This window comes from Mus caroli, chromosome 1 (genome assembly GCF_900094665.2).
Source record: "Mus caroli chromosome 1, CAROLI_EIJ_v1.1, whole genome shotgun sequence".
NCBI classification, from domain to species: Eukaryota; Metazoa; Chordata; class Mammalia; order Rodentia; family Muridae; genus Mus; species Mus caroli.
In genome coordinates, this window is record NC_034570.1 from 165,875,636 (window position 1) to 165,902,434 (window position 26,799).

The window sequence follows — 26,799 nt, forward strand, 5'->3', positions numbered from 1 at the left end:
AAAGACAAAAACCACATGGTCATCTCGTTAGATGGGGAATAATTTAAATAGAATAAGACTAAAGCCCAAAGATTCTGCCAGTTGTCTATTGTTTGGCTTCAAAGAAAAAAGTTCATGACAGTAGAGATGGTAAGGAAATGAAGGCTGTAAAAGATATTTAAGTGACAACTGGAGAGATGGCTTCAGTGGTTAAGAATACTAGCTGCTCTTCCAGAGGATGGGGTTTGATTCCCAGCACCCACATGTTGGCTCACAACTGTCTGTAACTCCAGTCCCAGGGTGTACAATGCCCTCTTCTGGCATCAGTGGGAACTGTATGCACAAGATGCACAAGTACATGCAGTCAAACACTCAAATACATGAAATAAAAATCAATAGGATCTCAAGAAGGCTAAGCAGTAAAGTTAGTAGAACTCAACATTAATTCATTGATGGTAGAGGTTGCATGGTGGAGGAAGAAAAGTACCATGTCCTTAAAGGAGCTGGTGCCGTAGACATGGTAACTAAATAGTAAGTGTTCAAGTCTATAACGTTGGAGAGAGAACTAGACTAAATTATTAGAACATTAACATTGAGGTTATTATTAAAACAGGAGGCATGGAGATTTCCCAGAAGCTGATGGACAAATGTGCAAGAGGCAAATACTAAAGATATTCATATTAAAAGGTGGACAGAACAAGAGAGCAGAAAAACAGGTGGTGATGAGTCCCAAGCTGTGTCAGCCAGCTTTTCATCACTGGGACAAAATCCTTGAAAGAAATAACTTAAAAGGAAGATTAAATTTTCAGTGCAAAGCCCCAATCCAATGTCCTTGACCCAGTTGTCATGGGGTCATGTAGAAACCGAGCACGGGAAAGGAAGACTGCTCCTCATAAGTGTCAGAAACTGAGGAAGGAAAGGAGAAAGGGAGGAAGGGTAATGCCACAACACCCTTTGAATGGCATGTACCCACTGAGCCTAACTTTTAAAAGGCTCCAGCATCTTCCTTCCAATAGTGCCACAGGCATTGGAGAATGTCCAAGATCCAAATGAGAATACAAGCAAAACCAAGAAAGCCATTGATGATGAGTGTAAGGCATCTCAGGAAGGAGAGAACACGAAGAACTGTAAAATCGATTCTGCTCGTCTTCAGTAGATGTCATTGTGTGTCCCTATCAAGTCTTGCACATGTCTCCAATTCCACATTTTCAGATTACTCAGTAATTAGCACTTCATCTGCATACTTTAAATTCTCATACATATCTTATATCACAGACGCTATATTTAGATCTGTATTCCCAGAACCTAAGATGCTCAACAAATATCCAAGGCAAGATAACTGTAAAGAAGCACGTGCAGCTAGCTGGCAATATACAGCAAAGGTTTCCATAAAGTACAGTGCATCAGATGCTGGACAGATGGACTTTTCAAGTGAAAAGACTAATGTGGACTGGTTTTTGTTTTTGTTTTTCTCAAGATGATTGAAGAGAAGAGAAGAGAGTGAGAGAGAGAGAGTCTAATAGTAAAGCAGAATAAGTCATTGCTAAATCAAAAGGGACCAGAAGAGAAGGGAGGATGCTTTTGTTGTTTCAATGAATTATCCAAGCTAAATTTTCTAATGCTAAAGGGGGAAGGGTAGTAAATTTCATACTCAATGACTTTGAGCATATTACAACACTGGTTGAAGTTGATTCCAGCACGTAGCTATAACATTTTTAGTGAGTTTGACTATGCGTTCCCACTAATTTACATCTGTGCTCTTTTTCTTTAGAGCCCTGCTGTTGATGTGGATGTGAACTGCATTGATGTATTTCAAACAGAGGGATATAACCTGATAGTGTGTGGCACAACAAATGGCATGATTATCTTATGGAATTTCATAGCAGCTTCTGTCAAAGAAATGTAAGTGTTGTAGTTACCCTAAGGACTAGGACATTTTGCTGCACAAGAGTTTAAATAACAAGCAATACTCAGAGAAAAGAGGTGTTGGTAATGGTGGTGATAACCTTTAGGGCGGATTTTCCTGGAGTTCCTTCTCATAAGTACGTTATGTTCTGAATATCTAAATTCCATGATTACAAACAGAAAAACCACAAATATTTGTATACCCAAGATATTTTTCTTTACACAAATATCTGACCTTTCCATATTTAAATTTATGATATCAATAAACTGTTTTAATTTTATTTTTTAAATTTTATTTGTTTTTTATATGGATGTTTTGCCTGATACCTGGCAGAGGCCAGAAGAAGACATTGACTCCCCTTAGGCTAGAGTTACAAACAGATGTGAGTCAGCATGTGGGTGCAAGAAATCAAATTTGGGTCCACTAGAAGATCAGCCAGTGCTCTTAACCACTCAGCCATATCTCTAGCCCCAACATATATTTAAAATGTGTAATAACTTAACACACTAACGTCTACAAACTTGCAAGTTGTGCATATCCAATTATGTACTGGAATTCTGATCACTCCTCAGTCACTTCAAACTTCTCAATTTCTGACCTCTGCCCCTCCGTCAAACTTCTCCTCCCTCTGCATTCCTAGTGCCACCAATCCTACTTCTTTGCCAAATACAAATGGTAATAAATATTCTGAAAGAATTTTATTCTCATTCATGTCAGCATATCCAATTTATACGATGCCTCTAGCATGGGCTAATATATTGGGTGCATCTTGGACCTCAACCTCTCAATGTTGAAATGTTCTCTATCATAGAGTCTTTACCCTCCCCAATTAATCATCATCTCTAAGTGTTCCTGACATTGGTTTAAAGGACCTAACATAGTGTATTATCTGTATAGCTAAAGTGTAAATAATAGACTGTCTTGACTTGTGTACTTGGAGGTATGAATTGGGATCTTAGATGGACACCCTATATCAAGGAGGCTTGCAAAATTATTGGCAGATAAAAATGCCCAATAATCTTAAATAAACCAAAATAAAATCAAGCTTACCTTAGAGAAGAAGGGAAAGGAAGAAGAAAAAGAGGAAAGCACATAAGAAATCTCTACCTCTAGTTAGAGGGCATTATCTCCTACTAGTCTACCTAGACCACACCTCCTTTCATCAAAAGTTGGCCCCATCCTAACACTCAGTGCCTGTCCTCAGGCTTTTCTTCTGCACTGAGTACTTGTCATTTGATACCTGTGTCTACAACTCACTGGACAATTCCTCACATTCTCATGAACAGTTCTCTCATTGAAGGTGTCAGTTTGTATCTGACTCACTACTGAGAAGGCACAAAAGAGAGATGAAAAAGATCAGTGCTGATGCCACTGTAAAAAGAGGGGGCAGCTGTCCTGAGCTATTTCCAATATCAAGATAGCAATTTTTCTTGCTTAAGTACCCAACATTTTCTCAAGGAATACATGCAAAGATAGTGCTCAATAAAGAAAAACAACTATAGTGAATTATAAACTGTGTCTCTTTTCTATAGGCAGACAATTATTTTAAAGCAGTAGGGTCCTGGGAGATTGTTCAGTGAGGAAAGTATTTTCATTGCAAGCACAAGGACCTGAGCTCAACCCCTGGATCTAAGTATAAAAAGCTAGGTGCTGCGATACATACTTATAACCCCAGCACTGGGGAAGTAGGGACAAGTAGATACCTAGGGTTTGCTAGTCACCAATCAGCCTAACCTACTTGACAAATTTGAGGCCAATGAGATATTCTGCCTTAAAAACAATGAGTCCTATGCCAGGGGAGCAACACAGAGGTTGTCCTTTGGCCACTACACATCTACAAACACACATACACATAGAACATTTATTTTAATTCAGAATCACTAGAGTCTTTTGGAAAAAAGACACAACTTATCCCAGAACTGTGTACGGTAATATATTCTCAGCTTTACTGGTTATAAAAACTGAATTCTATTCCTGTATTTATGGTGGAGGCCATTTCTACTGTTTTATTTATAATTCAATTTTATATGTATAAGTGCTTTCTCTTCATGTATGTCTGTGTACCACCTAAGTGTCTAGTGCCTATAGAGGCCAGAAGAGGACATCAGATCCCCTGGTACTAGATTTACAGACAGTTGTGAGCTTCCATATGGAGGCTGGGAGTTGAATACAGGACCACCATGAGAGCAGCCAGTGCCCTTACGCATTGAACCATCTGCCCAACCTACTGCTTCTAAATACACCTCAATTTGTCTTATTCCTTCACCAGTCAGAAAGAACCCTTCTTTCTCAAGAACATTATGATTTGGGGGTTCAAAATTAGTAACATTTCTTGCTATAATAATCCATTTCATGATTGATTGATGACCACACATATTTAAAACCATTGAGCTAAAAAGGTCCTCAAATTCTCAAGCTGCTTTTTTTACATTGCTCCCATTCATACGAGACCCCTGAACCACCTTGTTAGTCTCCTTTCGGTGGCTGTAACAAATTCCTACGGCAGTTTGTCTTGGCTCATGGTTTCAGAGGGTCAAGTGATCAACAATCCTGTTGCTTTTGGTCTGTGAGGAGGCATGAGGTCAGAGTTGGAACATCTCATAGAGAAAAAATAAACAGAAAGAGGAGGAGTGTGGGCCATTGGGCTATATACAGACAGTCTGGTCTCCAGTCAAGCTGAAGTCTGAACCAAGGGACCCCGAGGTGATAATTCACCTACATGGTACGGAAGGACTTCTCTCATGTCTCCTGGAACTCTGGCTCCTGTCAAAGTTACCGCCCCTTTGGCCCCAACAAGTGAAGCATAGCTAGTAGTCCTGTAGGCAATGTCCCAAGCTTCTGACCTTCAGGCTAAACTCCTCCCCAGTTACCTAGCAACAGTAAGATAAAGCAGCCCACTTTAAGAGGGGCTGTTTGGCCCCTCCTTGCTCTCTCACTCCTCTCTCCTCTCTGTCTTCTCCTCTCCTCTCTCCTATCTCTTCCTCTCTCTCCCTCTTATTCTCTAGCCTTTCTTCTCTCTCCTTTCCCCCTTCTTTCCTCTTGGCCATGGCTGGCCTCTCTCTCTCTTTTACCTTCTTTCTTTCCCCTGCCTTTCTATAATAAAGCTCTAAAACCATAGACAGTCTCTGCTCATCAAGGCCTGCTGCACAGACTCTCACCTGTGTGGGAACCTCTCTCCCTCAACCCTCTCTCCCATAACCCCGGGGCACAGGGTGTTGCCCTGGCCCTGTGGTTTCGGGGACTGCCCCTTGTCCACCCCCCATCGAGTGGGGTCAGAGGCTTAGATGCTCACCCGGAGCTGAGTGGAAAGCATCTGGCAGCCCTCCCATCCCCCCTCTTTCCCCTAGGCCCCTTTTAGTTCCCACAGAGGAGAAGGTGGCAGATTTCTCTGAGGGATCTACTTTCCAAATGACTGGGAAACTTCTGACCAGGCACCACCTCTTAAAAGCTCAATACCTCCCAAGGGCACCAATCTGGGGAGCAAGCCTTTAAAATATGGATTCTTTGAGGGTGTTCCAGATCCAAATTTTAGCAATCACTCATCAGCTCAAATTAACAGAAGTAATTTCCTTTAAAAAAAGAAAAAAAAAAGGGGGGGCATGCTGCTAAGAGGTCAGGTCTCCCAAAGGAATGCAAATATTTAAGGATGGAGCATGAAGTCTAGTGTAGGTGGTTAGAGACTACTGTTCTATTCTCAAGACCTAAAGTTCCATTGGCTCTGGGTCCATGCAAGCCTAGAGCAATGGGATCAGGGTGCAGTTATAAGCAGTTATAAGTTATAGGCACCACATTTCACTGAACTCTATCATTCCACATGTTCAGAGTATAATTCTGTTTAAACTGTATGAAACTTCCCATTGTTTCTCTACAGGTTTACACACTCGCTGACTTGTAGGTAGGAAATCAGTCCCAATTAATCGGAATAAAGACTTTTAGGTCAGCCGGGCAGTGGTGGCACACACCTTTAATTCCAGCACTTGGGAGGCAGAGACGGGCAGATTTCTGAGTTCAAGGCCAGCCTGGTCTGCAAAATGAGTTCCAGGACAGCCAGGGCTACATAGAGAAACCCTGTCTAAAAAAAAAATAAAATAAAATTTAAAAAAAGACTTTTAGGTCATCTGATGGTCACGTGGTACTGAAAAGCTTTAGCAAAGAAAGAAGGTATATCAAACTCAACTCCTCTAGGCTTCCACTTCATTTACAGTGATAACATTGGAAGTTGTTAGATCTGCATGGGATGTATGACAATGTAAGTAAGGTGAGACTCATACCTAGTTTGGACAGTTTATTAGGCAAAGACATGCTTATTTTCAGATACCGGCCCGAGGATTGCTTCTCTACAGATCCTGAGTTGGATCCCAAACGCTTTCGAATTAATGACATAATGTTCCTCTTCCGAAGTCCTGAATGTGTAAGGTAACTTAGAACTTCGTGGTTACAGTGTGCTCTCTGGAACCCAGGTAGGTGAGGTGAGCTCCCCATCTCCCAGCATTGAGGAAGGGACAGCGGGAAGAAGGTGGGTGTTGAGCTGACTCCTTTGTTTTCTTACTGTCATACTTTCTAGGGTTCTGACATGTTGATTGGGTAGCCACTTACCGACCATGTCAGCTTCACTGTGTAGACTCTTATCATGTCACTCTTACTATGTGGACCCTTACCGTGTAGGTCTCTGTGTAAATACTTGATGTGGCAGCCTCCTGGTGTGAACCCTTACCTACCATGTTGGCCTCATAACTCCCTTTACAACAGTAGCAGAAATGGGAGCTGCTCACTGGATCATACTTTTAGCTAAACCTAGCACTGTCAGTGCAGATGTGAAGCAAATGTAGGACTTAGAGGGCGCAGATGGAAATGGCATTGCAGGTCTCATGCGCTACCCAGCAGAACTGGACAGTCCCATCCACTCACCCCTGTGAGAGCAGAGGACTCTTTATGAAATGTCTAATTAAACGTGCTTTGTTTTTTTTTCTATTTTCTACTTATCTTTGCTCTAGCAATCTGAAGTTTCAAGCAACAATATTAAAGAAATCTCTAGAAGGAAATGAAAGCTTTCTGTGCTATAGTTAGGGTTCACTTGTTGTTGAGTCAGAATCTAAAACCTTGTTTATATGTTGTCTTAAAATTACATCAAAAATCTCTGGAGACTATTATCCAGGCTGGGTGTTTTGTTTTGTTTTGTTTTGTTTTGTTTTGTTTTGTTTTGTTTTGTACATAAGCTACCTTTCAGCCCATTCCCACAAAGAAGAGGAGAGACAGAGTCAGACCAGAAAAAAAAAAAAATAACAACAGTGCAAGAAGTTAGCCAGACTTGTCACTACCACTACCATCTGCCCCTGCCTTTCAGTGTGGGAAAATCAATGGCTCAACCTAGCATAAGCAGAGAGGTGGGCTGGGCCTGTGTTTCCTAGACCCAGCCAACACCCATACCCTTCCATGTCTTAGCTTTCTAGCATTCTCCTCTAACACCAAACCAGGGAGCATTCATTGCATGGGATGTGGGTATGAGATGTAGGCAAGTGGGTGGGACACTTTCACACATGAGGAGGAAATAGCCTCCTGAAACTAGAGTAGAGGACACTGGGTCCTGTGGAGTATCTGACCTTTCCAATGTTGTATCTCCTCCATCTCTCTTCAGGAGATCAAGTCAGGATTCTATATGTTCATCAACCCAATGTGATTCAAGCAAGGGTCCCCAGAGTAGCAAGGTGAGTAGGAGACAGTGAGAACATCTTCCTGCTGTAAGCAGTAACTATGTGTACATGTGAAATCTTTGTTTTCCCTAAAATTCAATGACTACATTGAAGAACTTTATTTTCAAGGTCTTCCCATGTGTGAACAGCTGTAAAATAAGCATATTGATAAGTTAAACACATTGTTTTTAGGCTTGTAAAATAACCCGGTGATTTTGAGCATCTCTTCCATGTTATCATATTTCACATGTGGTATAATTAAATCACAGCCCATAATATAATGCAGCAGCCTTCTGGGATGTCAGTTCCAATCTTACAAATTTTTGCAGAGTGTTTTTCCAATCAGAATTTTTATTAAGTCAAATTTTCACACAGACATTATTTTGAAAGAACTAGTGTGGTAGAAAGCAAACATAACTGGATGGATATAAAAGCCAGGCAGAACCATGCCCAAATCTAAGTCTTCTGTGTCCTGCCAGATTCAGTCTAGCCTTGTCATTAAACACGAAGTTTATGTTTCCTTTTCAGTAGGATCAGGGGAATAAAGGCACCTGATATGATTGTCTGTAAAATGAGAGGTGGGCACACCAAGAATTAGGCATGCACTGGGGGCCTAATCACTGTCACTAGTGCAAGCCACCAGGAAATGCCATTATTTTATAGCTCTTCCATTTAGGACTATGAAAATCTCTGCAATACACTATTTCAAAGAAATAATTTTAAGTTGACATCTAACATTAAGACTTAGGAAAGTCAACTCAGCTCTCTGTAGGGGCTGCCCACCTAGTAGACCTCATTTCCTTGTAATGTCACAGAAACGTCTTCTCTCTCTTCTCCATTCAGGGAAGTAAGCAAAGCATACATGACACCGATGTCAAAGGTCAGTATGAACTCACTTCTGTAGAATCAAGAGGCCGAGTCTTTTCTTTCTCTCTGTATCACTGGGGCCTCACACATCCTGGGAAAGTACTCCACCACAGAGCTATGGCCCAGACCAGGCAGCTCCTTTGCAACCAGGATTTCATGTGATAGCATAGTCTTGATGTTCTCTTTCTGTAACTGAAGTATTGAAGTATTTGGGTGTCTTGGTAGTCTAAAGGAAAGGATATCTACTAAAATAATGGCTTTTAAGGGCATCAATGGGAGGGGGAAAGAATGTGGAAGAGTAAGGCAGAGTAAAGATGACTGCTGTATATTCTATATATGTTTGAAAACATCATCAGGAAGTCCATTATTCTTGATATATGTTCATTTGAAAAAGAATGACATATTTGAAAACATTCCCAGCATGGACACAAACAAATGATGTCTTTTATGCTAATTCTAGGTTTTTAAAATCTAAAATATTCCTGAACTTTTTAGTCTCCAGTGCATTTTGTTAAAACCTATGTCAGATTTATAAAACATTCTAGATGTGTTAAAACTTTCACAAGGTTTAGGCACCACATGCAGAATCTTGTAGAGGTTTTTACAAATAGGACCCCAGCCAAGTCTTTTAGACTTTACCAGTGATCCAGGATTCTATTGTATAAGTACTTTTTCTGTTTTCTTCCCTGTGAGTCTTCTCAAGTTTAAACTATATATATATATTTTTTTGAGAAAACCTTACATTACTCTTTCCCTCCCGCCCATCTCTTCTTTGCTGTTCCATAAAGCTTGAAACTCCAAGGGTTGTAAATACCAACAGAGCTCATGAGTTTTTCTTACTAGGTGAGCACACAGACATGGTGGGAGAGCAGCAGTCAGCAAGCAGGAGACAACCTGTACCCATCAGCTCCGTGGAACCACAGCCTCCTCTCCTGGTCTCTGCGCATGAGGATGGACACCTCCGTTTGTGGACGCTGGAGGTGATGAAGTTTGGTGTTGACTGGGACTCAAAAGGGATGGGATGATAAAGAGGATAGTTATACACTGCAGCCTTCTTCCACATGGAATTCAATGCAAACATTTCCCTCTTCCAGCCAAGGTCTATCCACTGACTATTGCCAAACTCTACACTAGGTCCATTTTACTACTAAAGGCATTAAGTCATCCAAACTGTTAACAGTTTCAGATCTTTCAAACTCAGCTGTGAATTGATAACAATAGTTTACTGGATATTTAAGTAAAGTGTCATTAATAATGTATTCTGTAAAAGGATGCAAGGGGCTAGGGAGATGAGTAAAACCCCTAGAATCCACAATAAAAAATTAAACAAGGTCGAGTACACTTATAATCCCAGTGTTGGGAGGAGGGATCAGTAGATCCCTTGGGCTTGCATGCTAGATATTCTAGCTGAAAATCTATAGGCAAGGCAGAGATCTTGTCTGGTTTTTTTTTTTTTTTTTTTTTTTGAGTTTTTTGAGACAGGGTTTCTCTGTATAGCTCTGGCTGTCCTGGAACTCACTCTGTAGACCAGGCTGGCCNGGAACTCACTCTGTAGACCAGGCTGGCCTTGAACTCAGAAATCCGCCTGCCTCTGCCTCCCGAGTGCTGGGATTAAAGGCGTGTGCCACCACGCCTGGTGAGATCTTGTCTCAAAATAAGGTAAATGGTCTTCCTAAGGAGTGACAGCCAAGATTGTTCTTTGGTCTAGACACACACACACACACACACACACACACACACACCCCTACACATTCATATTTACATAACGTAAAACAGAAATAAAAGAATACTGACATAGAGCATATAAAATATCTTATTATCTTTATTTATCTGCATATATGTATAATTGTACATGCACACATGCACATGTATGCCGTGGCAGTAATGAGAAAGTCAGAAGGAAACCTGTGAGAGTCGCCTCTTCCACCATGCAGGTCTCAGGGATCAAATGTAGGTTGCCAGGCTTGGCAGCGAGCCCCTTTACTCGCTGAACCTTAATATCAAACTTTAATGATATAAATTACTGAAAGATGCTATGGCATCACTTTGAATGTCCTTAAAGTTTTTTACTGTGAAACAGTAGCTTTAATTTAACAAAAGAGTTCAAGTGATTTGGTGGGTTGGAGGGTGTGCATCCCAATTTAAAAGTACAAATTAGGGACCAGAAAGATAGCTCAGTGTGTAAAATTTAGTTGCCACACAAGTGTGAAAACCTGAGCTCAAATCCTGGAAGAAGGAGATAAGTAGCTCCACAAAATTGTCTTCTGAGCTCCACATATGCAACACACACACAGTAAAGTTTTAAAAAAGAACAAGAATTCAAATCAGGGGAACAGACAATGATGGAGTTGTAAGTAGGTGCCCTATTATGACTCTGAAACTCTAGGAGACACAAGAAGATGCAAACACTGTGGTGAGCCTTCTTCAGGGGACTCAGGAGATGACAATGGTGTTATGTGACCTACACAGAGACCCAAGAACACAAAGCAGTAGGGCTGTCCACCAGCTCAGTGCCAGTCTGCCCACAGGTTCTAGCTTTGTAAGAAACCTGAGGTTTGAAAACACAAACTATCTCCCAGATGATCTTGGAATAGAATGCCTTATAGATAGTGAAGAAAAGAGAGAAGCAGAAGAGACGATATCCAAGGAGTCTTAGAGAACATCTGCTGATTCAAACTCTGTTCTCAGTAAGTCTCCAATGAGATAATGCTATTGAAGCCCTTCCAAAGGCTAGCTTATAGCACTCAAAATAGTTTGTGAGTTCAAACCTTTTGCAATCCGTTATTGCTTTTATAGTCAGGTATGTTTGCCTAGCATGTAGTATGTCTATTGAAATATGCCTTGTCACCATGCAGTTGCATTTGACTTTGAAAGGAATGTCAGTGTAAGGAGAAACCCTCTAGTTGAAATCCCACACAAGGAATTGTGTGAAAACACCCATGGAAAACACAGGGAAAAGAGGAAATCAATAACAATCATCTGGAAGTTGTCCATACTTTGAGTTATCCATCATTTCAAATAAGTCCTCATGGATAGGGTCAAGTTGTTTTTGGTGCAGATGAGGAAATCCTGTTAGTAGTAGAGATAAAAATTGAGATGTCTTGGGTAGAGTGAAATTCAACTTTAATCTTGTGATTTGATAGAACTTATCGTCACAGAAGCCTTGTTTGCCTTGTGCTTTGTTTAGGGGAAGCTTATAAAAGACATGCTGCCCTTCACGAAGCACTCTGCCATTTCCCTGACGTCACTATACACTGACTCGTGCTGCAGGATACTACTGGCTGGGAATGTGGGTAAGCCCTTGCTCTGTTTTAAGAACCTGCAGCTGGGCAGTGGTGGTTCGCGCCTTTAATCCGGAGGCGCAGAGGCAGGCAGATTTCTGAGTTTAGGCCACCCCGGTCTACAGAATGAGTTCCAGGATAGCCAGGAAATCATTTCATTCTCATTTCATTGAAAAAATGAAAGAAAGAACCTGCCTAATATAAAAATAGCTTTTGAGAAACACACATGACATTTACAAAGACAAATGAAAGTCTCCAAGAGGTATGCTCATGATGAGAAAGTTACAGCTACAGAGGGGTAGGTATGAAAGTCAACCTTCTACGTTTGTGGCATATGCCCTTCTTCCTGTGTGTCCTCCAGGACCAGGATTTTGATTCCTTATATAGATAGTTCTATAATTCTCCCTTATTGTTAGATTTATATCTGGATTTGTTATCAGGGTAACCCTAGCTTATTAAAATGGGCTTGGAAATGTTTTGCCCTTCTTTTTATGAAACAATCTGAGTTAGTGTTGCTGCTCTTTCTTTTCTTTTTTACAAAGTTTGAGATAGGACTTCAGGTAGCCCAGGGTGGCCTCAAACATGCTATATAACTAAGGACGACCTTGAACTTCTAATCACAATGCCTGTAGCTCCTGAAGCTAAGGTTATAGGGATGTGCCACCACACTCAGTTTTATGCAGTGCTGGGGATCAAACCCAGGATTTCTCAAATGCTAGGCAAGCCCACTACCAAGCTAGATCCCCCATACTCCAAATTCCTTTTTTGTATCTGGTTTATCAGGTTCTATTCTATCGACTAATATAAGGGCCTGAGTCAAAATGACTTGTCATTATGGGGAGTGTTTACCTAAAGAATATAATATCTAATTAAAGACTCCAATGTTTAAATTTTATACAGAAGGACACGTTATCCTTTGCACTATTAGTTCCTTCATGGATCCACCTCATGATGAAAAGGTATGAACTTTAGCTTTCCACATAAATACAGTGATCATCTCATGTTTGATGAGCACGGTTCTGGAGACACAGAAGATGAAAGTACAAGTGTCCCTCCCCACCCCCTTCCTCCGTACTCTCCAAGTACAGACTCTGCTGCAATTTGAACTACATGGGCCCAGCCTTTGCTTGGATGGATGCTACCTTATGACAGAGACAGAACCTTGGATGATCAAATGTTCTTTAACGGCTTTGAAACAATATGAAGTGGGAAAGTGCAGAGTTTTAGCCTGCCTATTTAAGAACATCCACAGGAAACTGAGTCAGCAATCTAGGAAACTCAGAAGAAATTCTTTTCAACCCTCTAAGATCTCAAGGAATAGGAGACACACAGAAAAACTTCAAGCTCCTAGGACTTTGGTCACAGAGATGACCCTAAGTAGATAGTCCAGGGGATGTGCAATCTTAGTGTGTTCATCGATGGGTAGAGAGAAACATATTACTGTAGAACAAACTGTGGGGGTGTCTTCTGAAGGCCCTCAGGAACTCCAAACTTGAGGGAAAACGTTAGAGAAGATATTAGTTGACTCCCCTTCAATGTTTTTGAAAGAGAGTAAGTTGTGCCTACTCTTTTTGCCAATACCTTACAACAAGTGCCTCCTACCCCATACCCTGTGCAAAGAAGAACATAGCCAATGCTTTCTCTAGACTCTTGGTCAGTCTTGTCCTTGGCCTTCACCTCCTGGATCTGCTTTCCCTCTCTCCCGATGCTCTTCACTGTGTCTCCCACAACTACCAACCATCCACTACAGTCCATGATGAAATAATAAATATATGAGCTCCTTTCTCCAGCAGGGACATGTACAGAGTAACACCTCTCTAAAGTTGGGGTATTTGTGCCACCTCAGTAAGCAGGAGAAAGCTCATCAGAGCAGAGCCTTAATCACTGTCTATCCTACCCACTCATAAATGTAGCTCCTCAATGAGAAATGATTTTGCTTAAGACTGTATTTTGATTCATTCCAAGATCTTCTTGTTGCCATCTAGAAATTCAAACAGCTGCTTTCCTGGCGTGCCCATTCTTTAGAAATTATTCAAGTGATCTACGTGGAAGACAAGCAGGTGGTGCTTACTGCCTCCATTGATGGCTCAGTGAGGTAAACTCAGACGGGTCCATCTTGTGAACTCGGGGTTTCTAGTGTGAGCAGAGTCAGAGTTGGTGCTAATGTTGGTGTGTTCAGTAAAGATGCAGCACTTCGGGTAGTTTCTTGGTCTTTTGGCTAAGATCAGGTGTGTATCCTTACCAATTAAATCTCTGATGTGTCCTCCATCTGAGGACAACATAACAAACAGACTTGGGATCTGGAAGATGGGATTGAAGCTTTCTTCATATATTCCATGAGCTAGGGTTACAACAGCTCTGTTGATGATGCTCCCCCTTCATGGGACTTAAGAAAAAGCACAATTTGGTACACTTATTAGATTAAGTTTATAAGTAAACCAAAAAGTTATATAACGAAGTTTTGAGAAGCTTATCACTCACTTTTTCTTTTTCTATATCCATGGACATGAGAACTCCTTTATGAAAAAAGGGGGCAGAAGCATTCTTTGTAATGTTTGCTCTCACACAGACTCATTAAGCAAATACCACTTTTTAAAAAAGTTATGACAAATATTTATAGTAGAATTGGGTTGTATGGGATTTTTTCAAAGGATTAAACAGGATAGGCAGCTCAGAGAACTAGAGTCAAATCTGAGAACACAGAAGGAGACTGGGGATCAAAAGTTTAAAAATTAGTCATAGAAAAGAACGTGTAGCCGGGTAGAGTGGGGAAGAGCTCTAGTCCCAGGTCTTTGGGGGATAAAGAGGCAGGGGCATCTCTTAGGCTCAGGAATTGTGATCCAGATTGAGAAATCTTGTCAGAAAGAGAGAGGGAAGATGAGGGAGGATAGAGATGAATGAATGAAGAGGGGAGAGGAAAAGAAAGGAGAGTGTGAGAGGGAGGAAAAGGGAAAGAAAAGAAATGGGAGAGAGGGATAAAAGGAATGAAGGATAGAAAGACAGAGAGACAGAAAGGAAGAAAGAAAGAAAGAAAGAAAGAAAGAAAGAAAGAAAGAAAGAAAGAACAAAAGAAAGGAAAGAAGAAAGAAAGAACAAACAAAAGAAAGGAAAGAAAGGAAGGAAGGAAGAAAGAAAGAACAAACAAAAGAAAGAAAGAAAGAAAGAAAGAAAGAAAGGAAGGAAGGAAGGAAGGAAGGAAGGAAGAAAGAAAGAAAGAAAGAAAGAAAGAAAGAAAGAAAGAAAGAAAGAAAAAGAAGAAAGAAAGGAAAAAGAGAATTATAAAGCAAAGAGGCATGAATTGGGAAGGGAAGGGAGAGGGCAGGTGAAGAGGACAGGAAAGGGAGAAAAGAATGGAGAAAAAGAAGGAAAATAAACAAGAGAAGAAGAGGAAGAAAGCTACCCAAACAAAATGTCACCCAGTAAAAAGAGAAGAAAGTTGGCTAGTTATTCTAGTGTGGTTGATTTTTGCATAACCTACTTACTTGAACTTAACTAATTAATTGTAATCAATGCTAAGCACTTGTACCCAAAATACTAAAAATACATAGACATATATAAAGAAAAGGAAAGGAAATGTCATGACATTTCTAGAGACAAACTGCTGCCCACCTGAAATGTTTTTAAATCATGGCAATGAATCATGTTCTTAAAAGGATGAAGTTAGACCATATTAGGAGATCTAGCAAGATTTAAAGCACATGAGACCAATTGAAATACAAATTTAGAAGAGGAAATATTTATTATTGTTGTTATTATTATTATTATTGTTGTTGTTGTTGTTGTTATTGAATTAAAATTCAATAGGTCCTGGCTAACTCTGTTGGCTTGATGGTGGGGGTTCAGTTGGGGACACAATTGTGTAGTACCTAGTAGGCATTGCTATAGATTTGAATATTTATCTTTAAAGAAGCCACTAGCAGGTTTTAGACAGGAAATAATTGGCTTAAAGTTGGAAGCCATGTTGCAGGTCAAATCAAGAGAACATGAGCTTCAACTAAAGGAGAAAGTGGAAGATTAACATGGAGAATAGGACCTGCCATATATACCCAGGGGAGCCCTGATGTCATTCCAGATAGAAGTCACCAAAGAACTATAATACGGGAAGATTCGGGGGAACTTTAGGAATATCAAGATCAAGATGGTTCCATAGAGAAGGCAAATACATAGAGCTATTTCTGCGTCAAAGAAGTGACCTGCTGTTTTATTTGTAGGAAAAAAAATAGCATTACACATGCTGTTAATGACTTGGTCTTCTGGTCTTTATGTGGGCTTGTTTTCATCTACCCCTCAACAGAAATGCTTGCTGAAGGGTATAGTATATGTATTTGTGCATGCATGCAAGTGCATGTGCATATGTACACACACCAACCACGGGTATAGAAGCCTCTGTTGCTATGAGCATTATCCTCTTGTCTCTGTCTCTTTAGGCTGCTATAACAAAGCACTTTCAAATGGACTGTTTACAAACAAGAGAAATATATTGCTCATAGTTTTGGAGACTGGATTGTCCAAGATCACATATCAGCAGATTGAACAGTTAGAGCTTGCTCTCTGATTCCTTAAATGTCACCTGCCTAACTCCTAACATAGTACCAACTTTCCATCATTGCAACAGAACACTGGCTTCAATTAGATTAAAGGTGGAAGGTTTTAAGCATGCATGTGTGTGAGTATGTGAGTGAGAAAGTGTGAGTATGGTCTGTGTGTTGTGTGTCACACACAAGTACATGCTCGAGTGATGAGGGTGCACACATGTGCCATGGTGCACACGTGGAGGACAGAGGACAACTTCATGGAGTCAGTTCTCTCATTTCACATTCAGAGGATCAGACTCCTGTCATCAGGCTGAGCAACAAGTGCCTTTCCACTCTGAGCCACATCAGGGGCCTGCAAGGAATGGGCTACTTAGGCCCAGAGCATCCGAGACTTCAGTCCTGAGTGGTGGAGCATCCTTGTTTTTAGGCCGGCAGTGAGAGAGAGCCTCCTGATGGAGGCGCATGGTGGAGGAAAATGTTCACTTCTAGAGGCTGAGAAACATATGCAAAAAGGATCTATGACATGACTTTCAAAGGCATGTCCCCAGTGACCAATAAAACTCTACCGTGCTTCCTTCCAACCTATTTTCTGAGAACTGATCCATTAATGAGATCAGTGTGTGCATGATCCCATCAAGTCTCTCTAGTGCCACCAACTAGAGACCAAACCTCCAACACATTAGCCTTTAGGCATATTCTATATCTAAACCATGACACCGTGGAAAGGGTCAACCAGCTCCATCAGAACTCTTTTGTTAGGGACACTACTATAATTTAAATGTTCCTTCTAAAACTCCTGTTAAATTTTCATCACCGATGTAAGGCATTAAGAGAACAAGAACTCAATTTGACAGTGATATTTAGAGGTTATGACTCCTAAGAAGTAACCAAGGTAATGACCAAGGTAGGGTGCTGATGTATGAGACTGTGGTTCATAAGAAGAGAGGGCTGGCAAGATGGCTCAGAGAGCAAAAGTACTTGTTGCTGAGCCTGATGATCTGTTTGGGCTTGGAAGCATACATAATAGAGAAGAAACCAACTTTCACAAATTAACTTCTAACCTCCACACAAGAACCCATGCGCACACACACACACACACACACACACTCAATAAATATAGAAAGTTAAAGGATAAACGTCACGAGTAAGGATACATTTGCCTTGTCCTATGATGCTGCTGAACAGCCTTAGGACTCTGTAGAGAGGCCCCTACTAGCAATGGAGGACCTCACCCTATATGACCATCTAGTTTTGAATCTCTCAGTCTCAATACATCATGCTGTCAGTTATAAAAAAAGAGAAATAGACTAAGGCAGGCACTAATTTCATTTATGAATGTAGAATTCTCATGACTTAAACACTTCCCAGAGACTCCATCTCATGCCTTCCTATTAGGAATTAGGGTTCAACATGACTTTGGGGGAGGGGCACAGACATTTAGAATAGTGCACTGTTAAAGTCAGTCGTCCTTGGCCTGGAGAGATTATTTTTATGATTCCTTTAAGTGGAACACTCCCCAGATACTCGACTCATAGAGCTCGTCTCTATTAATAGCGGTCACAAAGCACTGCCGCCTTTGTAAGTAAGCCACATCCTTTGGCTAATATATACTGCCACACTCTCAACAGGCATGCCCTCTAACATTCTAAATCTTGTTTATAAAATGATTATGATTTTTCAATGGAGAAAAAATCATACTTGAGACTTAAGCCTGGTTCACTGGACAGAAAATCAGAAGTCTCATGATAGCTCAGGGTCCATGTCTAAGGTTCAGAATATCAGATGGGGTTATTAACTTGGTTCAGAGCCATGAAGAACAAGAAACATTGTGAGGTTGGGAGCACATCACTTTAGTTATGTGTCTGGAGCAGAATTCATTTAGCTTTTCAACCTTCTTGCTTCTCTGTTTAAAGGGCTTGTTATAAATAACTCTGTTTCCTTACTGGTAACGGCTGTGGGCAGGCCATGCTACCTCAGTAGTGCTGTAAACTAAAATATAGGAGGTGTGTAAGATGCTCACATTAAATCCTCAGACCATGTCGAGCATGAGGAGTCTCATCTGGATACCCGTGCTTGTCCCCTCCATCTACTGATGGAGGTAGTCTCTACTGGAATTGTGTAGAATCTACTCTTAGTCCCTCTAGGTTCTCCTCCTTCTTGGTCAGTACAGCAGAACCCCTGGTTAGTGTTGAAATCAAGACAAAGAGATGTCTGTAGAGAGGCTAACACAGAAAGAGCAGTATCTCATGAGATAGCCTTGTCTAACCAGGGACTCCCTCTAAATCTCTGGGTGGCTGGACCAGACCCTCAAAAGAAATAGGAAGAAAAATGAAGACACAAAACATCTCTCTGTAAGATACAGAGCACACAGCCCTGCTAATGGTATTCTATATTAGTTTAAATCACCTAGGCAGACTGGGGAAGCTTCGTGGGGCCAATGGCAAGACAAATAATACTGATGGGTAAAAATGAACTTCCCTTAGCATTCTTTCTCAGTACTCAGCTGTGAACTTAAAAGGGGAAGGATTGTCCTTGGAACGTGAGGGGAATTCAGTATCATTAAAAGCATTTGCAGATCTCTCTTGTCACGAGTTTCTGTTGATGATGGCTTCCTTATAGGACAGATGAACATAGCCCATGATAAGACCTAACTTAACTCATAAACTCTCAGCATGGGTTCTGATGAGCTTGTGGTAGCAGGGTTGTTTGGAGGGAAATGTCTTTCTTGTTTTCTAGCTTTCATCGGTGAAGACTGCAGGCAAAAGTTCAAGTTGGCTAATGCCAAAAAGTTACAGGTTAGAATTCTGACCGATCAAAACGTTCACTTTAAGGGCTGGGAGTGTAGTCCAATGACAGGATGGTTAGCTGGTATGCTTGAGGCCCTAAGTTCCAAAATACAAAATACATGTTCACATATGTTTAGCTATTTATAGCATTTAGGGAGACGACTACTGAAAGAACTTTCCAAGGCAATCCGTATGCTCTATGGCATGTGCTCAAGCTCACTTCTTCTGACTATCCACTTACTGCCCTTTCCTTCCTCGCCTCTCCTCCAGGATCTGGAATTCCACCAGTGGTCATTACTGTGGGTATTTTGGACAACGAAGAATGTTTGACCTTTCCCAAACAAGTGACTTCATTTTGCCTTGTGATGTTAATGAATATCCCATAGAGATTAAAGAAGAAAGCAAGTTCACAGAGAAGACACAAAAATATGAATATCCTCTGATATTTGACCGTGAAAGGTGAGGCCATTTAGTTTTCTTGAAATGAACAGACAAGAACTAAATTATTACTATGGGGTGACACTGTGATGCAATGAGAAATTCAAAATCAAAACTTTTCAATAATTTTGAAGCCCCATGGAAGGGAGAAACATGTAAATTAAAAATTAAAATTCAGTAATAAGGTAGTAGTCCCGGAAACTTCTAATTCTTAATAGCCAGTTGGCAATACCAAAGAAGAACAAAGAGACATTTGTGTCGGCAGAGGTGCCAAATAACCATGATATGATATAGTCCTACATATGGGGCCAAGGGGGAAGTGGAGAAGTATAGTAGCTCTGACTGCTCATGCCTGCAGTCTTAGTCCTCCCAGGGTTGTCATGGGCAACCTAACAAAACTCTCTGTCAATAAACAAGACAAAACAAACAAACAAAAAACACCATAACCAATGAACCAAAGAAGTGGTTCTGTGGTTAAGAGCACTTACTGTTCTTATATAGGACCACAGTTCAGTTCCCATACCAGGTGGCTTATAACTATCTTCCAAGGCAGAAGCCTCTTGAGGCAGTTGACAAAGTCCTGTTGGAGAATCTTAAGTGAGTCAAAACTAGGAATACTGAATGTCATCATTTAATGCCAGGAATGCAGTAAATGCTCGAAATAAAAATTGAAGGTGAGAGTCAGAAACTACAGGATTCAAAAACACAGCCAACTTGGGGAAAACAGAGAAGGTCTCCAGATGTCTGAAAAGCTCCACTGGGAGGCTTGAGGCTTGCCTTGGCTGAACAGTAAGGAGCAATAGAAAGGAGCTTGGATAAAAAATATATGAGATAGACTTGTAGAACTAGACCTATGTGGTGATATTCAGCAAGGAGTGGTAATTTGCCCTATTTGGGGTTAATTTTCCAGACTTGAATATCCATGTATCATGTATTAGTTACTCTACTTGCTGCTATAACCAAATACCTAGCAAAGATATCTCAAGGAAGAGTTGTTTTGTCTCATGGTTACATGGCACCACCCATCTTGGCAGAAAAGTCATGGCGACAAGAGCCTGAAGAAACTGGTCATGACATGGAGAGTGACAGAACGTTGATTATCTTAGTTTTTCCTTTGTGTTCTGTCAGGACCCCAGCCCATGGAATGATTTAGTGTAGGGTTTCTCACCTCAATCAACCTACAAAGCATCCCTCCTGGCCACGCCCACAAGCTTGATTCTTGGGATTCTAGCTTCTGCTGAATTGATGTCAACTATCATGGGTCTTCATATTTCAGATTACTCTCGTGTTCTAGTTTGTGATTAAGTCTTCTTTATGCATGAGTCCTTTGAGGGCCAGAGTCTTGTCAACACATTTTCATATCCCCTGTTCTCAGATCAATGCTAGTACCCAACAGGCACTCAAAATATTGTCCTGAAAAACTAGTAGTGAATACTACAAGCAGAGGGGTCAGGTTGAACTTGCAAATACCAAAGCATGAAAGGGTTGTCATAACTCAAATAATTTAAATGTATGATTATGCTCACATTGTGTTTTTACAAACTAAGTTTGCTCTATAGCGTAAATTAAGCGTTGTTCTACAGAATGACTCTGTAACTTTAGATTTGTTTGTTTGTTTGTTTCGGGGGTGGGGGAGGAACAGAGAGTTCATGCAACAGCGAATCTGTGGAGGTCAGAGGACAGCAGATAATAGTCAGTTATTTCCTTCTACCATGTGGGTCCTGGCAACTGAACTGATATCATCAGCCAATCGGGGGTACCCACTGAGCTTTCTCTCTGGGCCTAGAATGATCATGGCTCGAGACATATTATTGATTTTGTTTTAAAGGTGTTTTTAATGCTCAGTTATGACTTCCTAAATATGTATGTAAATAAGTTTTAACTGTAGGGAACTTTCCAAGGCCACTCAAAATCAAGCATTGAATTTATAAGACTTTCCCTCATTTTTACTATATAGGGCTCCCCCCAAATGACAATTGATGATTTTAATTACACAGACTTATCCTGGAAGAGTAGAAATCACTGTGGTTTCCCTAGAGGGAGATCAAGGAAGCAAAATGGAATAAGAATTAGGTAGAGTCAGCGTCATTGGGACTGGTGCCATGAGAGTCAGGCAATATGGGGAGCAGAGAGAGAGAGGACACATGGATACTTGACTATTTGGCAAGGAATGAAAGCTATAACTACGTACCTGACCTTTTATTTTTTTTGTATTTTTGTATGCAGATGGAAAAAAATGAGCTCAATGTCTTTGCTTTTTAAGCGACCACCTCTCAGTCCCTTTGAAGTGCAACATGATTTTAAATTTTTCAAGTCTCTTTCTTCTCCAAAGGTAGCTAAGATAACAAAACTTACCTTTGCTTTTGAATTTTTGAATTCAAATATTCTCACTCTTGTAACCGGGGCTTTTTGTTTGTTGCTCTTTAAAAACTGCCACAACTTTTTTGGCATAGACAATACAAATCAATTCTCTTATAGATTTGTAAATAAGAAACCAAACTGAAGTGAAAGCAGGGGTTCAGGAGAATGGGGAACCCACATTCCTCATTTGGGTTCCCTCTCTCTGCATCATCAAAGTAAAAAATGCAGCATATGGTCGCAGGTCCCCCTGACTCAGTAGGGAAGGTTATGTATTTCTGGAGTGGAATGATTACTCTGGGCACCCTTAAGTAAGTTAGGAGCACCTCTCCCCTCAGTCATAGAGTCCATGTGCAGTATCCCAGTTTAAGGGCTGGCAATGGCTGTTTCCAAACATCCCTGGCAGTGAGTGTCCATTCTGGGGCACGTTTTGTTTACTGTGCAATCTGAGAAAAAAAATGAGCTGGGATTATTTACCATGCTAGAGGATGGATGTAGTGTGGGGCCAGAGGTATGGAATTAACTAATTAGTTAATTAATTAATTAATTCCTTCTGGCTCACCAACAAATAAAGCAAGCACACCTGTCGGAATTAATCTCTAGCCCAGGCCTGGCCCCACAGTCTATCGGTCTGTCAGTCACACTCACTCTTTCTGAGCTCTCCCTAGCATGCGACTCATCTGGGGTACCTTTGACACAGGCAGAAAGTACCTTCACCTTTCCAAACTCACCCATCTTCAGAACACTCATAAATGAGCAGAGGTTGGTACCTGGAATATGAAAAAATTCCAAAAATAAGAGTCCTAAAATTGCTTTAAAAGCTTGGATATTTCACTAAAGAAAAAATACATGCCAATAAGCACATGGAAAGACACCTCTTTAGTACACAGAGAAATGCACTGCAACAACATTATGAGATTCCACTTTGGGTATTCCAGGATCTAAATAGTCTGGTGATACCACAAACAGCAATCTTCAGGTTGTCAGAAAAACAGAAGTGACAGTCATACAAACTGGTAGAATGTCACTGAAGAGAAATGTGACAGCATGATACTGGCAAGGTTGAAAATTGCTGGGCCCTACTGTTGTATATCAACTCAGGAGACTGGCATAAGTACGCTGGGCTAGAAGGCTAGCTTGGTTTACATAGTGAGTTCCAGGACAGCCTAGACTACATAGAGAATTGTTCCAAAACACACACACACACACACACACACACACACACACATCAAACTAAAGCTGAGATGATAACTGAAATATTAAGAAAATTGGATAACATCCTTAGAAAGGCTTTGTAGAGTCATTGAAACACTTGAATACACCAAATTTCTTCTCTCACTTCCTTATCATCCCACCTCACTTGTCCAGTGAGCTAACAGGCTTCCACACCAGTTAAGCTGAGATGTGATTCACTTGAAGTCTCCGATTAAACTACTCAGTTTTCTGATAATTTCCTTTGGACACACAGTTTGCAGTGCAAATAATATCATTTCCATTGGGGCAGCCCCTTCCCCTAATTTGTTATCAATAGACTACTTGCCTAAGATCTACATCAGTGAGTTAGGCTTGACCCCCCATATTTTGATGAATATTTGATGGATATAACGTGCCCCTTCCAGTAAATCATTGCTTTGTTTTATAGATTCGCCGATATGCTTTGGAAGGTTTCCTGACAGAAAACCGAGAGGCAGGGATTGTTTTTGGTTCTCTGCCTATATACAGGGTAAGTTAGAAGCTTCTAGAACTACAGTGGTAACAGGACAATACAAAATCTGACTTCTCATTGTTGACATAATCAGCCTTCTGGTGCTTTCGTAAATGTAGTGGTTCTTATCCCGGACACGTCTTGGGTCATGTATATATTAGTAGCTTGAATCGTTCACTTCTGCTGTTGCACAGAAGAGTGTCTTTGAGCTTTGACCTAGCAGTTCATACCTTCAGGATAAAACCCAGATGCCTTAGAAGAACATACAAACTTTCTATGATCTGGCTCTGCCAGACTTTTGGACCCTGTTTTCTCCTGTGTTCTCCCCATACTGTCCCTATATTCCAGCATGGCTTGAGTATAACGAGATACTCCATCACTGTGCCTATGCTATTATCTGTCCAAAAGTCATCAAATCCATCATCCAAGTCTCTACCCCAAGCAACCAGTATTAAGTATCTAATGAAGGCAGCCAGGAAATAATAAACCAAATACCAAATATGTCAACTCAATATCAGCATAGATCTTTAGCATTACTTAACTCTATAAGGACATGTTCACTGTAGTAGATAACAAGTAACTATGATGCTGACAGTGACCAAGAATTAACAGTGAATGTCTGAGGAGATGGTTCAGTCATTAAAAGTTCTTACCATACAAATATAATGACTTGAATTTGGATCCTCAGCACCTACACAAAAACATAGAGTGCATCTGTAATCCCTGTGCTGGGATGGCAGAAATAAAACATTCCCTGGGGTTCTTGAGCAACTATTCTAGTTTGATCAATGAGCTTGAGGCTCAATGAGAGACCAGTCCTCAAAACCTAATGTAGAGGTCTGGAAACTGTCTTAGTGAGGAAAGTACTTTCCATACAGGCATGAGGACCAGAGATAGGTCCTCGGAACTCATGTAAAGGCTGGGAAATCCAGACACCTCACTTGCAATCCAGGTGCTTGGAAGGTAGAGGCAGGGAATCTGCTAGGCCAGCTGGCTAGATAGACCAGCCCCAACTGGCAAGCTCCCATTATCCTGCATCAGTAAATGAAGCAGAGAGTGATCAGGAAGAAGGGTGTGGAGTTCAAGGCCAGCTTGAAATACATAAATCTCAAAAGCATGGCGCTGGAGAGATTACTCAGTGGTTAAGAACATTTGCTGCTCTTCCAGAGATCTAGCTTCAATTCCCAGCATACACATGACAGCCACAGCTTCCTGTAACTCGGGTTTCAGGGTATCTAGCACCCTCTTCTGGCTACTGAAGACACCAAGAACACACACATGGTACACAGTGAAATTAGACAAACCAAACTAACACAGGGAGAAAGACAGAGAGAACAATGGATATCCAAAAGGGGCATGTGGCTTGAAGCAGATGCGCCTCTCCCATGGCACCCCAATCTCAGGTTTGCATTCCAGAAGTAAATACTTTAAGCATGCTTGATGAACTCTGTGCTTTGCAGGTACCAAGTCCCACGAGTCTAAGATTCCTTCCCCTTATTGGCTCTGAAGTACAAAGAGATTCAGTGGAGGGTGTTTATATGAAGAAGAAACATGACAAAGTAAGTTCCGTGCATCCCACAGAGTACTCTAATTCCATACCCACACACACACACACAGAAAGAGAGAGAGAGAGAGAGAGAGAGAGAGAGAGAGAGAGAGAGAGAGAGAGAGAGAGAGAGAGAGAGAGAGAGAGAGAGAGAGAGAGAGAGAGAGAGAGAGAGAGAGAGAAGAAGACAGATATACACACACAGAGAGACACACAAGAAGAAAGACAGACACAGACAGACAGACAGACAGACAGACAGACAGACAGCAGACAGACAGATACACATGCTCAGGGACACACAGGAACAGACAGACAGACAGACAGACAGACAGACAGACAGACAGACAAAATGTGCTCTTAATCACTTCTCAGTCACCCAAAACATTCTAAGCCTAAAATTATTTCAGTGCATATTTTCAAGGATATGTATGTGTTTAGCTCAGTGAGATAAAAATCCATATGTCTGTTGGATAGAAAGGAAGGAAAATCAAAGTCTGAACAAATGAGGCTGTCTTGATGCATCTTCAAATAAGTTCTGTAAGTGGCTTTAGAAGCCAACTGGATATGAATGGCTAAGCCACCATAACTGTCCTTTAGGATCTTCCTGCATCTATGCAGGCAGTGGGAGCCCTGGTATCAGTGAACTTGTCAACAGCATTTGTCCCTATGTGTTAACAGAAAATAACATGCAGTGCTTTTTACATTTCAAAGTGTTCTTATTACAAAGGATTCTCTTTTTACAATCAAGTCAGAAGGAAGTGGGAAGTCCTTCTAAGATGTGGGGAGTTGGTACCAAAGATCACATGCTAATTAAATGATAAGACTGAGATCTTTCCCATCAGATTTCAGGATCCAATCTTATTCCGGTGGCACTAGAGGCTCCCATGGGCCTGACTTAACCTTTGCTCCTTTATCTAGCCATCAGGGTACGTCCAACATTAAGAGAGGGATGTAGTCCAGCATACAGCTTTTACTGTCCATCAATAACTCAGTACCTGATAACAGACACACTGACAGCACTAGTCACTTTTTACAAGCCATTTTTATGAAACCAAGGTGAGAAAATGTCTTTGGGATTTTGTTAGCTTTTGCACTGGCATTCGTCAGCCATGCTGTCAGTTAGTCAAGAAAGAGCTACTGGCAAGAGAGGAGTTTTCTATAAAAATAATACTTCTTGCTTTTAGTTGTAAGGAACAGATGAAACGGCGTGGTAGAAATAATCCAAAAGTAAAAGGTAAAATGTATACACATTTCTGTTGGGTTTTACAATTCGTATATTTAGTTCCCTATCTTTTTATTCTTTACATTTTTATCTAATTTAAAGTTAAATGTAAGTTTATTTCTATGCAAATACCAAGCTTAGAAATGAAGATGACCACATAGCTTTTTTTTTTTTTTAATATTTTTATTACATATTTTCCTCAATTACATTTCCAATACTATCCCAAAAGTCCCCCATAGCGCCCCCCGCTTCCCTACCCACCCATTCCCATTCTTTTGGCCCTGGCATTCCCCTATATTGGGGCATATAAAGTTTGCAAGTCCAATGGGCCTCTCTTTCCAGTGATGGCCGACTAGGCCATCTTTCGATACATATGCAGCTAGAGACAAGAGCTCCAGGGTTCTGGTTAGTACATCATGTTGTTCCAACAATAGGGTTGCAGATCCCTTTAGCTCCTTGGGTACTTTCTCTAGCTTCTCCATTGGG

General features: G+C 40.9%; 1 protein-coding gene and 1 non-coding gene across 3 annotated transcripts in view; both read left to right on the forward strand.

Annotated features, from left to right (window-relative positions):
* Positions 1 to 26,799, forward strand: part of Wdr64 (WD repeat domain 64) — a 115,450-nt gene that overhangs the window by 84,374 nt on the left and 4,277 nt on the right. The window contains exons 16-27 of one of the 2 annotated variants that reach the window (XM_021175403.1): positions 1,751 to 1,881; positions 6,200 to 6,301; positions 7,521 to 7,590; positions 8,419 to 8,455; positions 9,286 to 9,422; positions 11,630 to 11,735; positions 12,624 to 12,682; positions 13,709 to 13,818; positions 19,315 to 19,503; positions 21,709 to 21,814; positions 23,483 to 23,563; positions 25,006 to 25,104. In XM_021175403.1, the coding sequence (XP_021031062.1) occupies positions 1,751 to 1,881; positions 6,200 to 6,301; positions 7,521 to 7,590; positions 8,419 to 8,455; positions 9,286 to 9,422; positions 11,630 to 11,735; positions 12,624 to 12,682; positions 13,709 to 13,818; positions 19,315 to 19,503; positions 21,709 to 21,814; positions 23,483 to 23,563; positions 25,006 to 25,104 (1,227 nt within the window). Of the gene's footprint in view, positions 1 to 1,750; positions 1,882 to 6,199; positions 6,302 to 7,520; positions 7,591 to 8,418; positions 8,456 to 9,285; positions 9,423 to 11,629; positions 11,736 to 12,623; positions 12,683 to 13,708; positions 13,819 to 19,314; positions 19,504 to 21,708; positions 21,815 to 23,482; positions 23,564 to 25,005; positions 25,105 to 26,799 lie in introns of those variants that run through there. The other variant, XM_021175408.1, reaches the window with a different exon arrangement.
* LOC115032541 lies at positions 13,922 to 14,103 on the forward strand. The gene has a single exon (XR_003838194.1). It is a non-coding gene; the product is annotated as a U2 spliceosomal RNA (small nuclear RNA).